Below are 18,633 nucleotides of genomic sequence, written 5' to 3' on the forward strand. Positions count from 1 at the left end.
AATAATATAATAGTACATCATGTCATGTACCTTCATTTGTATGTATATGTGTTTACGTATGTATATATGTTTGATGTGCATGTATAAACTGTATATATAAACTTGTGCAGAATATACATTGTAAAAATAGTAATATTTGTTAAAAACAATGTTGTGTGTGATATTAGCTAGAAAACCTTGTTTTGTTTTGTTGTGAATGAGGTAGGCATGTTTATGTACTGTATATATAAGCTTTGCTTCAACCTAGACAATTGAGTGTTGTTTGTTCTGTTTTGTTTTTCTGGAGACTGCTGAAATAAATTCAAATTCAAATGTTAATTTGTTTTTTGTTGTTTTTTTTTCACTGAAACGGTTATAGTAGCTTTAGTTTAAGTTGTCAGGTTTTGATTTAAATGAGGAACTTCCACACACTGACACAAATAATAAGGAAATGAATAGAGGTGGGCGATATACAAAGTTCACGATACAACATACAATACTGGGCTCATAATAACGATACAATATAACATTTTGGAAAGGGGACAAAAAAAAAAATGCTACTTTGAAAAATAACAATGCTTTTATTTAAGTTTATCTCTGGCCATAACAAAACATTTAGGTTTAACCTTTTCATCACAAATGAATGTAAAATATAAAACAAACACAAAAAAGAACAAGACAATTATTTGCTATATAAAGTGAATAGAGCAAAAAAAAATAAAGAAGCAAAAACAGACACTGATATTTAATGCCAGTCTAAAATTAAAACCAAATAATGTCATCATCATGACATTCTTCATTAAAAAAAAAGAGAGAAAAAAAACAACTTTCCTATCTGTGCATGAAATTTGCATCACACGTTTTTAAAAACTAACACTCTTCACATCCCAGAATTAAATATATGGATGTGTTTTTGTTCTTGTTTTTTCAAGATATTTAGCATGTCTACATTTTCTGCAAGCAGTTGTCACCTTTGGACATTGACTATGTCTCCTGCTGTTGAAAAGACACCCTTGTTTGGGAGTCGAGACAGATATAGCAGAGATGTTTCAATATTACTACTATTAATATTGCAATATCTTGTCAAATGATTTATTGTCCAACAACCTCTTAATGTGACCCTTTTTTGTCAGGACAATTCTCCCACAGCTGTCAATTTGTGGTGATCTTAAACCTTTTTTTTGGCTGTTTGCAATAACAGTTCACATGTTATTGTGGTTTCAATGTTTGTTTTTTTTTCTGTATGAATATTTATTTTCTACTGCAGTGGTTATTTTGTGAATCTACTGTGCTGGCTTTAGTCACTCTAAGCATTGCTCTTTACTGATGTGAGGCCAGGCCAACGTTTTATCCCATTTATTAATGCTTAATTGACACTAAGGGATAAGGTTTTGGTTTTTTTTGTCAAGTAGAAAAATCAATGTGTTCCCTCCAAACACAATAAGAAGCTTTGGAGATATTTGCCTAAAGATAGGTGGTTAAAAATGCGTAACTTTAAAGGTTACTGTCCCAGCAATACTGTAACTACCATCAGTGCAAACTCAAAAGAATAACAAATATCCAATGAAACAAACAATAAACATTTGTGCTGTGAAATCATTGCATTTTTATTTTTAAATTGACTTTTTTTTTTCTCTTCTTAAAGATGTCTAAAACATTTGTGGTGGCATCATTGCTGCTATTGCCTCTAAAAGACCTCGAATAATCAAAGTGCTAGAATAGTTTAACATTTCAATGGCTTCACTCAGTTAGTAAGAACTGTACATCACAAAATCTGCTCAGGTGAAAACACATATCAAACAAAACTGACAAACTTGTAAGCTCAGCGTTATCAAAGGACATAGAGGAGGAGGGGGGTGGGATGTGGTGAAGCACCCAAACTGACGCCCTTTTAAATCCAAACCCGACGACAAAAAAAAGAAAAGATACATGTTTTATTTCCATAGCATGAATATCAGCATATCGAGCCTGTAGAACATCACACTTTAACTCCACTGGCATCTAATAAAAACCAATACAGAGATAATTTCTTATGCAATGTAAAATAATCTTTTTTAGTGATTAATTTAAAGCAAACTATCCAGCACTGCATATAAAGACTCCAAAGTCTAAAAAGATCACGCAGTTTCAGAGTTAAAACATAATTTATTTAATGCTTAAGTAACTGATTTTGACCATCCAGTGTATTTGTCATACATTATGCAATTTAGAGCTACAATCAAACAATGTCTTTATGTGTTTTTAACGAGAGTAGCTTTTAAAATAACCAAATGCTTCACGCGATAACAAAAAAAGAAATGCCCCATTTTCTTTTAATACCACAGCAGCTGTTAAAAAAAACCAAATTAACACACTGCAAAGATGGTTACGGACAGTATATCAGTGAACAGTTTCCTACACCCTATAGCCAATACGCACGATACACGTAGAATTTTTACAGAGTCAGCCTACTAGCATGTACATTCAGATTACTTCATTCTCCTAGCAGAAGCTGCCCTCCAGTTTTTACACAGACAGACGAGACATCACATCTTCAAGAAGCGTTTTTTTCCCATCCTCACCCGGACATGATAAATGCTTTAATGGTGTTCATTTTTCCTTTAGAAATATAAAAGTGGTGACAAAATGGTTGAGCTGAACGCAATAAAAGGGATATTGTCTGTCAGTTAATACAGTGTTTGCAACCTTGTAAAAATTGTACATAAAATTATGTGAACAGCATGCAGGAAAACTCTGAAAATCTGCTCTTTTTTTAAAAGTTTTTTGCAGGATTGGATCAATTCCCACTTTGAGAATACTGAAAGTAGAATTTCTGGAAATTTCCCCTGTTTAAATCAAACCAGCCTCCCCTCCCCCCCACAGTACAAACATTATACCTGTTCTAATAATAATAATAATAATAATAATAATGATAATGATGATTATACAAGAACCTGCAAAGTTAAGTTATACTCAAATTATTCAAAGAAGAACCATTTCAGTGGATTTTTAAAAGGGTTTGAAAGGATCAAGGTTCTCAGTGCTCTCTCAATCAGTTCAGTTATCTATTCCTCTTTAAAAAGAATTATACACATTGTTGTTTTATATACAGAAAAAAGCTTTTGAGTTAGTTTTTAAAAAGGAAGAAAAGTGAGTCCCAAAATAATTTACATACTGACGAACAATGGATTCAAGAAAGAAAGAAAAAAACTATAAGGCGAGTGTTGGACTTGGATCAAAAGTGTTCCAATAGGTTTTCCTTGTGTTGTTGTTGACGTCCTTGTTTACCGTCCACCCCGTGGATTTGAGCTCCTGTGCCATCCTTGGTCACAGTTGCACCTGTGTGGTTTGTTAGAAACTGAGTCTTTTTTGTTTTCTCATCACCAGTGAACCGATGGCATGAGTGTGTTTCACTCATAAACAGGAAGCAGAATCATTAACCATTGGTCCACCATTGGTCAGAAGGTGAGAAGCTCCCGGGTCCACCCATCGACAGGAAGTGAGGTTTTCATGCTCATGCGTTTGGTCAGAAGGGTTGGCTCTTCTCATGAAGACAACAAATCATTTAGAAGCAGTGTGCAGACTGGAACTTTGCCCTGAATGTCCACACACTGGAACCCAACAGCCCTTTAAACACGTGTTCCATGGAAATTTCTGACTTGGTTACCTGCACATCTGGAAGACAAAAAAACAAGTTTGTCACACTCACATACAGAAGTATTCCCTTCTTAATATACAGAATATATATATTTATCCTTTATCCTTTATCTATCATTTGTTTAATCCTCATCCTTTAGACTAATCATTATTATTAATATTGTTGCTGGCTTGTTTCTTTGATTTTTGTTCTTTCTGTAAATACATGAAGGAAATATTGCATTGTGTCTTTAAAGATTGAAAAAGAGGAACAAAGTCATGAAGAAACAGCGACTAAGATTTGTAAGACAATTTTTTTTTTGAATTGATAAGTGTTTTTAAATAATTCTGTTAACAAAATAGCAATTAAAAAACTTTTTATTGATCCAAAAAATTGCCACCTTGAGTATTGCCCGATACAAATATGAGAATGAATTATACATTCTTTTATTACTTGTTTTGTAGAATGGAATGTTATACAGAGCTTGATCAAACTATATTACTTAAACAGAGAACAATGGTCAGCAACAATAGGTTTGAGAAAAACTGACCCATTTATTAGAAATGAGAATATTTTACAATTGATTTAAATGAATTAACAGAATAAAACAGAAACCCCTAAAAAAAACAACCACAATAATTCCCATAAAAAATAAAATTTTAGTCTGGAATGGACTGCTTGTATCGGAGATTTCAGATGCAGGTTCATAAATTCCGATAGTTCTGTTTTTTTTTTGCTGATGTCAGACCACTATATACAGTATGATTTTAGTATCGAATCGGGACCCCCTCAGCAGTTTTTATGGACACTTTATGTGGCCTAAGAAGAACCACTTTTGAAAAACCAAACATAAATATTATATTGATGTTTTTATAATATATTTTTAAATGTTTTTCCCTTAAATGTCTGTTTTTCCTTTACTTATACCTGGATAAAGATTGATACGACTCAAAGTAATTTACATTTAGTATCCGACATTGAGCAGCTGCTCACTGGGCTTATATTTCTTAGACTCATTTTTACATAAAATATCTTGGTTGAAAGTATATTGGATAAAAACAAAAATATATCAGTGTTGAAATAAGGGGGATTTTACACATACTGGAATTTAAAACTTAAAGGAATGTGAAAACTTATTTATGTTGAGGAGAACATGCAAATTCCTCTTGCAATAAACCTGCACTATTTGAATACATTTATTTGCTGAAAGGTGAACTTGCACATCATTGAACAGGATAAATCTGCTACAGGTCTTAGTAAAGAGTAAAAAAAAAAACACAAAATGCCCAAATGCTTCTCTCAATGCCTACAGAATAAATAAAACCATCAGTGTGAACGCCATGAAAAAGACTGATGGAAATATTACTGTCACACAAAAGTTGATAGAAAACAAAAACCAGTCAGAGGGAAACTTTATTCTCAGAAAAACAGATAGTAGAATAAAAATCAGTCACTACGATGGTGATGGTGATTTCCGTTCCCATGGAAACTCTGTCCCAGACTTCACAGCACTGCCATTTTATTGTCAGGCCAATTTTGTAGCAACGGGATGATTCACTGGTAACATAATGTAAGGCTGAGCAGCAGAAGGGATTAAGGCAGACTGGTGGGAGAACAAATGCTTTTTGGAGGCTGCCTTACTGTCATGAGTCATGGATTTAGTGGACAAAAACAGGCATGGAGCGTATGAGCAAGGCAACATAATGCTGAGGTGTGTAGCACCCATCATCAGCCCGGGTCCGTTTGTAAAGCATGTCCTACTGGCACACAAAGAGGACTGCTTTGTTGTCGGGGGACGAGCAAGCTCAGACCAGTCAGCCTTTTTCATACATGCAGCTCTTAAAAAAACAAAACAAAACAGTTTTTTGTTGTTCCTTTACTGTTAATCTAGTTTAAAAGGGAGGATTAAAACCCAATGTGGAAATAAAGTCTTTAAATGTTTAGATCCCCAGTAAAGGAGCTATAAATTATACTCTGAAAGAAAAATAATGTGACTGAGAAACAAAGCCTATTCATAGAGTTAGGAGAGGGTGAAACATGAAAAGTAGAAGAACAAAAGTTTGTCAAGAAGTGTAAGCAAGCCCAGAGTCTGTAGGATAACATGCTCAGACATGGAGAATCATGGCAGTTTAATTTACACAGTAACTGATTAAATAAACACTTATTCATACTCAGGTAAAAAAAAAAAAAAAGCATTCTAAGCTTGTCAGACAGGTTTGTTTTCAACCTAAGTTCCACTAAGATATTGGATATAATGCAAGTAATTGTAAGTTAGAAACCAGAAATATTGTGATAGAAATTTTGCTCTAGATTAACAAACACTGCAATAATTACTGCTTTAACATGTTGAAAAGCATTTAAGAAATACATTGTTCAATGGAACATTCTATTATTCAATGTTGTTATTGACACATTATTTTAATATATTGTGCCTAAAACTCTCAGAAGTGAACTACAAATCTCACTTTCAGCAATCCCAAGTACAAGCAGACCTTTGAGTCAATATTTAACATCATAATTTCTGATTTCTAATAATATTATTAATAATACATTTTATTTAAAAGCGCTTTTCTAGAAACTCAACAACACTTTACAGGTAGTTTAAAATAACAACAGCAAATACAGTATTTAAACGCTGCTGCCAGACTTTTAACTGGTGCTTCTAGAACATCCCACATCACCCCTATTCTTGCTACTCTGCACTGGCTTCCAGTTAAGTTTCGCATAGAATATAAAATATTAGTTCTCACGTTCCGAGCATTACATGGTCAGGCCCCTAAATATATCTCGGAGTTGTTGTGCCCCTACTCACAGGGCGATGCCTTCGGTCTTCAGGTCAGGGTCTCCTAAAGACCCCAAAAACTAAATTTAAGACCAGAGGAGACCCTGCGTTCCAGGCTGTAGCTCCCAGACTCTGGAATAACCTGCACCAGTCTCTCAGGGAGCTCAACTGTGTGGTCACTTTTAAAAAACTGCTGAAGACTACACTTTACAGAAAAGCTTTTAGTTACTGGATTTTAATTTTTATTTGTCCTTTAATGTTGCTGTTCTTATGATATTTATGCACTCTTGTTTTATTATTCTATTGTGTTGCACTTGTACTTTTACCACAGCTCTGTACAGCACTTTGTGATTTTATCTGCAAAAAGTGCTTTATAAATAAACTACTTACTTACTTAAAACATAGAAATATAAATCAGGAAAAAAAAAACGAACATCAGTAAAAAAAAAGGTAAGAAACAGGGATGAATGAGTGGATGATTAAATGTTAAAAGCTGAGTGAAACAGGTGTGTTTTGAGATTAGGGAGGAGATTTGTTAAAAAAAAACAAAAAAAAAAAACACTATAGTATAGTGCTTTCCATATTTATGGTATCTTAAAAAAGGAACTAAATGCACAAATGCTAATTAATTGGATGGTTTGACACCTGCTTATCCAAATACTTAAACACTACTGTGGCACATAATGTATTTTATGGTTGCCTAGCAGCCTAACCGTAATGACAACACTTATTCCAGTACATGACCACTGTTTGTTCAAAAGCTGTATCACTAAACTCCCACTCAAAAAACAAAATGTCATTGCTTTCATCACTGTTTACATGAGGCAGGATGAGAGGAGGAGGAGGACAGCGATGCACGGATACACACTGATCACTAAAATAAGCAACCACAACAGAGACACTATAATGAGTGAAAATCAAAATTCAATAGTGTGGACATGACTTTACCTTGATTTGAGCCGTTTAACCCCAACCGCCGCTATGCATGGTGCTTCTTATCGCTTGGTTTCCTGTCTTCCTTTCGCCTGCTGTTTCTCGACCCTTCTCCAGGCTGGAAAATAAACAAACACACAATTGAACACAGCAAACCAAAAATATATTTTAAAAGAAGAGTAAAGTTCACGCACTGCAATAAAAAGAGTTAATATCAAATCACTGCAGTTTTTTCAGGCGTTGTTAGTATAAAAAAAAAAAAAAAACTTCCATGTCGTCAAATCCACATACCAACTGTAAGGGAAAAAATTAAATGAAAAATACCCACACAGAAGAAATGGCACCCATTTGTCATTATGTTCACCAAATTGTCAGAGAAGCATTGAATTCATACAATCAGGGTCAGCGTTGCCCCATTTGTGATGAAAATACAATAAACAGCACACATTTTCCAAACACAGCATAAAAAGAGGCACTGCAAATCAAAGCACTTGCAATGCAGAGTCATTTCCAATAGGTACATTTAAACACATTTGTAGGATAAGTTTAAAGCGAATCAAATTGCTCAAGATTTTAAGCTGCATTTGAAACGATGATGATAGAGTGTGAGGTCAGAGTGACAATCTTTTCACTAATAACTTCCTTAGAGCAATTCTACAGCCACCTGAGTTAAAGAGTACCTGTAGTGCCACATACGGAGTAATGGGCCCCATTCATATATTAGTATGTGCCAATGATTCGGTACCACCAACTGTCGCAATATTTCAAATAAATGAGAAAATGACTTTAATAGAAATTGCAGAAAAAAAGGCCCTAATTGAATTGTGCGAGGCATAATCATAATCAACGTTGAATTACCTTTGAAACGATATATCACACGACTATGTTCCCATAAATTTGGAAATTATCGGAAATGGGGGATGGGCCCCCGGGCCCCATTTAAAAAAAAGGGCTCTGAGCGTCTCATCATATTCATACCAAACTGCATTCCGATCTAATGAGAACTAACGGAGGAGTAGTCATTTGAAAAATGGGGGCCCTTGCGCTCCCGTGACACATACGGGGTAATGGATGCGTACACATCCATAGATTATACCTACCAAATTTCAGCTCGATCCGTTCACGAATAACAGAGGAGTAGCGATTTTAACTAGTGTACACAACAACGAGAAGAAGAAAGTGAGTGGCGTTTTAAGTCCGGTAGCCCGGCCTAAAAATACAATCCATGGGAAGCAGCAATGTTTGACTGGATGTAACATTAAGTCGTTAATTCCAGTGAGGTGTTTACATTAGGTCTTCTCGGATTTTCTTCATTATTTATGTTTTTGTAGGACTTTTCTCCACATAAGCTTTAATATCGTTTTATCTATTATGAGAGATTATGGTGCGCAACACCGGTGAGTAGAAGAGAGAGTGGATTTGTTGAAGCAAATTACAATGGCCTTTCTACTCCCGGCTGCTCTCCAAGGACTTTTAACGGAAGTTACCGGACTACACTTCTTGTATTTAATCTGAACTTTTTATAGAGCTTGTAATTAAAATTTGCTACAGGTACCTTTTAATGGTTGCTTATGATCATAATCCAATTTTTTTTGTATAAACTGTGTTCTTTATTTACACTCATAAGAATAGTATTTTCCTAAGTGCAGCTTTAGGCCTGAGTAATTTTCATCAGCTGTTAACCTCCAACAGAGTATGTTCTGTCCTCTGGATATTAATGACTCCTTTTTGATGTGAAAAACTACAGGTAAAGTGCATCTCCATGCCAACCTCTGACCCATCTTTTCGAAAGATGGGACTGCTCTGAGAATCTTGGTGACAGCTTTTACCACCTTGGTTTTCTGGTATGGGAGTCGACACACGCCGAATCACCTTCCTAATCACCTGCCCGAGGCAGAAAAGTGTCAACAGAGAAAGAAGTTGATCAAATTTCTGATGTGCTCTTGCTGGATAAGTTTCATTTGGGATCTGAATGGGGAAGGAGGTATACGTTACTTTTCTACTGATGAGGTTACCATCATGGTCCAAGTAGTGTTCTTCAGTTGTAGACTCGCCCGTGATATTCTTAGCTTCTTCGCCCTGCAATTGTTTGCGTTCATTAATGTGAGTGAGAACTCAGGAGATAAATAAAATCCAAAACCGGCACCAAAGTTACACAAGAGCAGAAAGAAGCTGGGTTAGTCTTCCTCCTCTGTGCAAGGCTCAACCACACACAACTAACTTATAACCAGAAAGGGCTACCGCAGGGCACACAAGAATGAAAAGTCTTAACCAAACCCAAACAACACCAAAGCCCAGCCCAGGTTCCACTCCCAAACTTTGGGGTACCTTTAAAATGAGACGGCGTGTGAAGATTCTTGTGGTTACAGTTTGCTCTTCCTCTGAATTGGATTCTATACTAACTTTCTGTGGAATAAGTTATCATTAGATGATAGCATTGATGAAGATTAACCAGAACAACAATGATAAAAAGTTTTAGATAGGACTAAACATAGTGGTAGCATCGACTGTCCTCCTCAGTGTGTAAGTAACACAATCACATTAATGATTCTGTTCTTTTAAATTTTTAGTTTCATATAAAATTACCTGGAGTTTTTTCTCTTCCTTTCTACCATTTGTGGATTCAGCAGAGCCGCCCTGAGGTAAGTGCTTCGAGTTATCACGATTCTGCCGGGACCTCCCTGATTCGCCCCGGGATGAGGAGGTAACAGAATCACTGGAGTTCTCGTGGCTGATGGGTGTGGAACACAATTAGTATATCATATAAAATCACTTGATAGTAAATATCAGACGAGGGGTTAAGAAATTTAGCTCAAGGTTTGAATGAGATTTGATGTGATTAATATTGCCAAATGAAGCTTTTACCTTTCCCGCTTGTCCAGCCGTTCCGAGCTGACGCTACGGCCTGGCGTAGGCGGTCCTACGTTGACACTGGATGAATCACTGTGCCAACCTGAAAGTGAACACACGTCTTTTGCAGCAAGTTCGACCTGGTCAAGAATCTTCTGAACCCTGGACTCGCTCATATCCTTGTTCTCCTCCTCCTCCTCCTCCTTATCCTCTGAGCCTTCTTCTTTCTTCACCTCCTCCAACAAAGGACTTGATGCTTCTGCTATGATGCCTCCGAGTCCGTTCCCTTCCTCCTCAGATTCAGTTTCATTTGGCTGAAGCTCCCCAAGTGCCTCCACCCAGGCCCGATGGGAGAGGTTAGGTACAGTCTGATCCTCATCTCCTTCTGTGCATGTTTCTCTTTCACTGACTCCCAGTCCTTTACTGTGGTTGACCCTTTCCTCACTGTCTATGTCAACTGTTTGAACCAGAAACTTCTTATCAAACCTCTCTTTTGCAATAGCTACTTCTTCACCCTTACAATCTTTTTCTGGCAAATTGTTCAAATCTCTCACTTCCTCACACACTCCCTCTTTCTTCCCACCCTGAATAAAGCTACTCAGCTCATCTATCTCAACGTTCCTATCCTCTGCAGACTCCTCCTGTGCCAGGCCATTACTTTGCTCTGCCAGCTTAAGCCTATCTTTTGTTACCATCTCACATTTTCTTTCCACATTTTTAAGTAAATCCTGCTGAACCCACTTTTCCATCAAATCATTTCCTTCTGCAAACTCTTCTGCAACCATCTCAAACACTTTCTGTATTTCCTCTTTCACTTCCCTTTCACCTCCTTTTAACCCAACATCCTCTGTTACCCCATCATCAAGGGCAACCATCTGTTTTGCGTCGGCTCCCATTTCTGCCTTGTCAGGGGATGAAGGCGTTATCGAAGACACAGATGAAAGAGAAGGGGACGATGTGGAGTATGTCATGTTGACATCTAGTTCACACATTGCAGGGAAGGAGAATGACTTGGGCTTGTGAAATGGCACCATCTCTTGAAAAGACTTGTCCTCTTCTTCGCTCAAAAGCAGCTGATCATTGAGAGCAATGTGCGGCTTTCTGACTTTGGGGGGCAAAGGATCAGGGATTGCAAAGACTGGGATGGACAAGTTGAGATCTGAGGGTCTTGATGGACTCTTTGGGGGGATATCTGGCTCTCTGGTACCGGGCACCAACACTGGGCTCCAGGGCAGAGGCTGAGGCTGGGTGTCGGTCAGTAAAGAGGTGTCTGGCCCTGGGGAATTATGCTGTTGGTGGTGGATAAGGGAAGGGTTTGGGGTGACAGGGAGTTCAGGTTCCAGGAAATGGGGGTCGGAGTGCAGTGCGGCAGGTGACTGCAGCTCCGCTAGAATGCTCTGATAATCTGCAGATGACAGGATGACAAATGTAGAAGCGTACACACACTGACACATGCAACAAAAAACAAAAAACACCTAATAACCACAAACACTCTCCAACACCAACACCATGACATGGACAGTGGCACAGAGGATGAAGTGAAAAACATGTATCCTGACATCCATTAGCTCATAAAGTGACATGACAAATGGCTTCAGCCAAGGAATGGGGCTACAGCTCAATATGAAAACAATAGAAAACTGAATTCCATACAAAGTTTCTACAAATGTAAAAAACAAAAAAAAACTATAATAAGCAGTTTTAAAGCTCAGAAGTAATTCAAACAATATTTTAAAGAGTAATTTAAATACTGAAATGAGACAAATGCTGCCTAATGAATTAAAGCTCCTTTTAATAGATCATGTTAGAAAATAAATGTATGCATAATGCTAACCAGGGCATTAAATTAGGCGGGTAACATTATAGCGTTAGCAGCCATTTTGGCTGGTGAAAAACAAAACAAATACCACTGGGTCTGTTTGAATCAGCAGGCTGCAGAAACAATGCGACAAGTCATTGTTGCCAGATTGGCTGTTTTCCACCCAAAAATTTGAGGTTTTTTGTGGGCGTTTAGATTTTAAAATGTAATGTATATCTGGCCACACTGCTGGTTGTACTAATCTTACATTTCCCATGAACACTATGTCGTTACGTGTCATACAACAATTGGCTAAGTGCATACGTTAGCGTGATTGTTATGGTTTGGTATCGAGAAGACAAACGGAGCGACTCAAAACAAACAATAGGAGCTGAAATTAAGTTGTAAAATTAGCTAGGAAAAAAACAAACAAATGTGAATATATTTATCGGGTTTTGAAAAACCCGAACTGCTAAAAAAGAGGGCTGCTGCCGACACAGAAGAAAATGAAGATGAAAGAGGATATGGAAACAAAAAGAAATTGAGGAGTTTTAATACTAAATCGATATCGGGTCGTGTATGGCTGGTATTCGACCATTTATTCACCTTAAAATGTGCACTATACAGTTTCTGGGTAGTGGGATTTGTTTACTTTTTAAGAGCATGCATGTTAGCAAAACATTTCTTCTCTACACTACATGTAATTCTTAGTACTGATTACTTCTATTCTTTCTAACTTCAAACAGTGTTCCAGGGCTCTACTTTTCATCTGAATTTAGTTTGTTTATTAAGTTATGAGAATATACTTTATAAAAGGTTAACTTCTCTGTCACACTCAAAGTTCCAAATTCCATACTTTTTAGGCATTGTTACAACATTGTTTATATCTTTACCATTTTAATGTATTTCTGCAATCAACTAAAATAAAAACAATGAACGCTTAAACCTAATCTGTGGCACTGACAATGTAATTTATTTTTGCTGGAAATTTCTTTTGGCTGAACTAAATAAAAACTTGAGTTAAGGTTTATTGCATATATTACATTTCTAATTTTTGTATAAAATAAATAATGTATATTGTGTATTCAATATATAATTTGAAAATCTTTACACCTCAACAAATGATCTCCCTACAAAACAGAAATCCAATGTTGGAAGCAACAACAAAAAAAGACGGAAGTTTAGTCAGTCTTTTTTTTAAAAGCAAATGTTAATTCATTAGATCAAACTATTAGGAAAGTGACACATTTAGCTCCCTAATCATCACATTAGCTGTGATGACTGTTAGTGATAACAAGGTGTTTGGCTACATGCTCAAAAAAGAAAGACAACAAATGAGAGTGACATGAGAAAGAAAGACCAAACACTTAGGACAGAACATGCTATAGGAATATTTCCATTGATGAGTTGTCAATGCGAGTTCGGGTTGGTGGGGGATTGACTGAAGGTGCACAAGTACACTGGCAAACAGGACAGGGAGACAGAGAGCGCAGAGGAGGGGACAGAGGATTGGGGCTAGGGCAACGAGACCCTGAAGGAGAGATGGGAGGAAGAGTAGAAAAGGAGAGAGGCGAGAGAGCCCGGGAAGAGGAACAGGCCACCTGGGTTAAGAACTCTTTACTTGGGGAGTTAATAATAGATGTAGCTGTGTCATGGCTATCATTAAAAATGGTGGGGGTCACAGAAGGGGTTATGAGGTTCAAGTCGGTAATGGTGTTTGTTTCGGTGTGACAAGACAGCTCAGGTGTGAATTCAGAAGACAGTTCTGATTGTTTGCTAGTTGGAGTGGGTGTTGGAACGGATCTGGAAGAAGCAGGTGTTAGCATAGCTGCAAAGGGACAAGGAGATGGAGAGTTATGTGCAGGGGACAGAAGCAATGGTGAGGTGATGAGCGGGATTGGGGAGAACATGTGAGGCGATTGGTGTGGGTCAGAGGGAGAGCCAAGGAAGTTAAATTGCGGAGGTTCAAACTGCGCTAACGGCGCTAAGTCTTGAAGCAAAATTGAGGATTCGTAACTTGGAGAACGACGTGGGGGAAAGGGTGTGTGGGGAGTGGGAGGAGGCGTCACACAAAAGGGACTTGGAGTTTGCAAAATAAAAGCTCCTTGAGTACTTCTGGGAGTCAACGGGATAATTATGCAGACTATAGGAAAAGGGTAATGCAAGTCGTTATTAATGCGGAAACAAGACAATAAGTTGGAGAAAAAAGGAAAAAGATGAAAACTCATTAAAAACATGTTTGAGAAACAGGGAAATTAATAAATAACATGGAGGGGTAGGGAGTGGGAACACGTAGCAACACACATGACTCTTGGCTGGTTAAGAGCAGACATGTGCTGTTAATAGCAGTGCTTACTGCTGTGGAGATACAAAAGGAGGAGGAGGAGGAGGAGGAGGAGGAGGAGGCAGTCTGGTTTCACTGAGAAAGAGTTTGATCTATCCAAGGAAGGCTCAGAGGAACTGGAGGAGAGCTAGGAGAACTAAACTAAAGCAACAGAAGACAACAAACTCTATAGGGTTATTTCCATTTCTATCACATCAGATAATATAAAAAATGTCTAAAAGCTGTAATTAATTAAGCGAGCATTTATTTTCGGACCTAATCAAGAAACAGTGCTTGTTTGCGCAAACTGGATACACCTCAGTGATAGAATATTTACAAATTTAAAATTTGGCACATCAGTTATTAAGGCATATAGAAAAGTGAAAATTGTTAAAAAAATACAATTTTGGATAAGAGCGAGAAGGAGCCTTAATTAATATGTTTCATGATAATTCTACAGAAAATAAGAAAGAAGGATCCAGTTGTCGAAACAAAGACAAAATCTGACTCGATAATAACTAGTGTAGAGATTTGCAATGAAACAATTCACGCAATAACACAAGAAAAAAAAGCAGGGAGAGGCAAGAGGTCAGCTAGACAAAGCTAAACTTTACCATCGGCCTGATCCCGGAAAACAGCGTTATCATCGGCAAAGCATCTCGTGCCTGAAATGTTACCATAGTCAAATATTGGGCCCTCCAGCAAAGTCACAATATCCATTCGATTGACTTTGGTCAGCACAGTAGATAAGGCATCCGCTGTGGAGCAAAACAGAAGAACAATGTTACAATAAGTCTAAAAACTACTGAAGATGTACTAAAATAGATTGTACTGTCTTTAGCAGCAAAGGTTAAGAATCATGACATAACCCTGAATATAAATTTAAGATATGAAAAGGGTACGGTGGTGAGAAATACAAAAAGAAAAGAAAATCAGGAATAAACTGAAGGAAAAAAGGTGAACATTTGTATTATACTAAAAAGAGATATAATAAAGTATTTATTTTAAAGAAAAAGCTATAAAATCGCATGTTAAGTTGAGGTTTCATTTATTTAACTTCATTTCATTTCGTTATTTAACCTTGTCTGAGTAAAAGAAAACCTCAACTTAACATACTATTCAAAAAGAAAACAAAATGAATCTCACTGAATCTATGAAGTTGCAATCTGACAAAATGAAAAAAGTCTTACTTGTGGCATTTTTCCCTTCACGACTAACCCATTTCTTGAGAAGCATGAAGCTCTGTGCTGTCAGGGAGTTGGGGTTCTCTAGTCGGATGTGATTGATCTCATCCACTGTGAAGTTCATCTCTCGAGCAAGCTCTGTAAGAGAGCACAGATGGAATGTTTTTAATGTAGCTTTTTTCATTTTGCTAAGGAGCAAAAACACAAGAAAGGGTGAATAGAATCAAGTCCTTCATCATGGGGCATCATGGGTCATTTCTATACAAGTCAATCAAAATGATCTTTCCAGAATCTCATTGCGGTTTGTGACAAAGCAAGCATCAAACTATCAAAAGTAGAAAGGTTTTTCACGTTTCTTTTTCTTCTAAAACTTTCTTTCTAAGAGAGCTGCCAATTCTTCCATCCCTCTTTCCTCGTTCTTTGAAAGAGACTAACATTCTTCATTGCCTTTACCAAGGTAAAAAATTCAGAACCTACATGTAGAAAGCATACCTCCTCTTTTCTGGGCAAGAGCCACAACCCCAAACCTCAAGGGGCATTCTGCTTGACACGCAGCTATAAACACCCTCTTTTAAAGAAGACCGTCCGAACGTGATGACTTTAATATGTGGTAGATAGAGAGCGGGATTACATACAATAGTGGACAGCCCATACCTTTGGGTATTTGCTCTTACAAAGCATCTTAAGAAAAAGGGAATAGTGGAAAAGTTTGCCAAAAGCCCCGTGCCTGATTTATCCTCTCTTTAAGGGAAAACCCCAGCTTTTTTGGGATAGAACCAACATTGTTTGACCTTAGTCTAAGGTTTATAATTTAGCTCAAGTTTACTTTTCACCATCCATGTGTTGATTTTCACAAAGCAGTTAAGAAATTAGATTACACAAGTAATGGAACCACTGCCTCGGTACAGTTTTAAGGCCAAAGGTATGTACCTGATGTCTACGTTGAAAAACATTTATTGTTGCATCATTGAACATATACTCTAACTCTGACACAAATTATACTGGCATAATTGAAAGTATTTTAACCACTCCATCCATTAAAATGTTTTTAATTGGTTGTATTTACCTTAAACAAAAAAACAACGGGGGGGGGGCGCTCGTGAGCAGCGACATGTGAGGACGTGTAGCATTGTTGCCCTGCAGGGTTTCACCGATTTTTTATAAATATATGTTACTATCTGACATTTAAGCGCTACCTGCCGTCATCTGAAACTCTACTGCAAATACCAGTGCCGTGTGAAATATCATTTTCGCAATGTCTGGATCTAAAGGCTCCAAAAAGGCGGAACTCGCTAAAGCAGCCGAGGCTGCTGCTACATCCCCGGATACGGCTAAGCTAATGGCTGCGATAGCTAACTTGGAAAAAACTGTTGTGGAAAAGATTACTACGTTGGAGGCAAAAGTAGAATCCAAGTGCCAAACGCTCTACGAGACTATTGATTCCCTCCGCAGTCATTTCAAAGAGCAACTGTATGGTGTCCGGACGGAATTATGTGCTAAAATAGACCCGCTAGCTACTAGCTTCTCCGACCACCAGGCCCGGCTAACTAGCTTGGAAGAAGCTACAAACACATACTCCGATAGAGTGGTGGTTTTAGAGGAAGAGGTTCACAGTTTGAAAGAGACTGTATCAGCCCTTGTGAATAAAACTGAGGACCTGGAGGGAAGACAACGCCGCTGCAACATACGAATACTTGGGGTAAGAGAACAGTTTGAGGCCGGGACACGACCTGTTGCTTGTGTGGCTAAGCTACTTCAGGAACTTTTGAGCTTGGATGCGGCCCCCACACTGGACGCGGTGCATCGCAGTCTACAACCAGCCCCGGTGAGAGGACAGAGACCCAGGCCGCTCATTGTTAAGTTTCATTACAACCAAGAAAAACTGGTGGTTCTACGCAAAGCGGCGAGGAACGGGCCCCTGCTCTACAATAATGACAAGATCCTCATCTTTCCGGACCTGCCGCCTACAGTAGTGAGGAGGAGAGGGGCGTTCAAGGATGTGAAGGAGTTGCTCCGCGGCTGTCAAGACGTTAGATATGGTATGCTGTATCCCGCAAAACTGAGGATCTCCTCGCCTTTGGGGGAAAAGTTCTTTACTGATCCAGTGGCTGCTAAGGACTACACCATGAAGCATTTGGTGCACAATGGCAGACAGGATGAGGGCTGAATATAATATAATGATGGGGAACTCATTGGTTCATAATGTGATTGTTAATATAATTGTTCTCTCTTAACCCGCATATTGTAAAGTAGTAAGTTGGATAACAGTATTTGATGTCCTGCGTGGAGGAGACGGCCTGTGGGGGTTGTATTTCTTACAGTGTGTGTGTTTTTTTTTTTTTGTTTACTTGGTTGCACTCACTTGCTCCATACAGATGTTGCGCCACACCCACCATGACTGCCCATACTCAGTGTGAACATGGCCACCTCCTCTAATCCAATACAAACAAGTGGGCCCTGTTCTACAACATTTATTACATGGAATGTGAAGGGACTTAATAATCTGGTCAAACGTAAAAGGATTTTTGCTCATCTTCAGACCTTTAAACCGGACATTGTCTTTTTACAGGAGACACACCTGTGCCCCACACAGGGTAATAAACTGTCGTGTAACTGGTTTTCACAAGTGTACCATTCGGGCTTTGATTCCAAGGCCAGAGGGGTCGCTATACTTATTAGGAGGAATCTCCCTTTTTTTGTTCAAATGTAACACATGATGTCAATGGTCGTTTTGTCATGATTACAGGTAAATTACACAATACTCCGGTCACATTATTAAATGTTTATGCCCCTAACTGGGATAATCCACAATTTTTTAAGAAAATCATTGGCCTATTGCCTGATTTCAATACTTCCTATTTGATAATGGGAGGGGATTTGAATCTTGTATTTGATACAAGTCTGGATAGATCGAAGGCGCGTAAATCTGCAGAGATTTCCAAATCAGCCTCAGTTATTAATTCCTTTCTCCAAAATTACGGTATCTCTGACCCGCTGCTTGCAACCGAGCCCGTCGCAAAATATTATTCGTTCTTCTCCCCAGTACACCACTCGTACTCTAGGATTGATTATTTCCTATTGGATAATTTTCTTATTCCTAAAGTTACCAAATGTAAATATCATACCATTGTTATTTCTGATCATGCACCGGTTCAACTAGATATTTCA

The 18,633-nt window shown here is 38.0% G+C and overlaps 1 protein-coding gene across 38 annotated transcripts in view; it reads right to left on the reverse strand.

The window, feature by feature from the left end:
* Positions 1 to 1,209: 1,209 nt before the first annotated feature.
* LOC114476589 (ankyrin-3-like) overlaps positions 1,210 to 18,633 on the reverse strand; it is a 170,055-nt gene continuing 152,631 nt past the window's right edge. For 31 of the 38 annotated variants that reach the window (XM_028468292.1, XM_028468299.1, XM_028468288.1 and 28 more), the window contains 9 exons: positions 15,472 to 15,603; positions 14,896 to 15,039; positions 10,176 to 11,565; positions 9,897 to 10,041; positions 9,639 to 9,716; positions 9,306 to 9,389; positions 9,081 to 9,194; positions 7,326 to 7,428; positions 1,210 to 3,633 (listed from right to left, as the gene is read on the reverse strand). In XM_028468292.1, the coding sequence (XP_028324093.1) occupies positions 7,357 to 7,428; positions 9,081 to 9,194; positions 9,306 to 9,389; positions 9,639 to 9,716; positions 9,897 to 10,041; positions 10,176 to 11,565; positions 14,896 to 15,039; positions 15,472 to 15,603 (2,159 nt within the window). In that variant the 3' untranslated portion in view covers positions 1,210 to 3,633; positions 7,326 to 7,356. Of the gene's footprint in view, positions 3,634 to 7,325; positions 7,429 to 9,080; positions 9,195 to 9,305; positions 9,390 to 9,638; positions 9,717 to 9,896; positions 10,042 to 10,175; positions 11,566 to 14,895; positions 15,040 to 15,471; positions 15,604 to 18,633 lie in introns of those variants that run through there. The other 7 variants (XM_028468312.1, XM_028468310.1, XM_028468295.1 and 4 more) reach the window with 7 other exon arrangements.

This window comes from Gouania willdenowi, chromosome 15 (genome assembly GCF_900634775.1).
Source record: "Gouania willdenowi chromosome 15, fGouWil2.1, whole genome shotgun sequence".
In the NCBI taxonomy this organism is placed as follows: Eukaryota; Metazoa; Chordata; class Actinopteri; order Blenniiformes; family Gobiesocidae; genus Gouania; species Gouania willdenowi.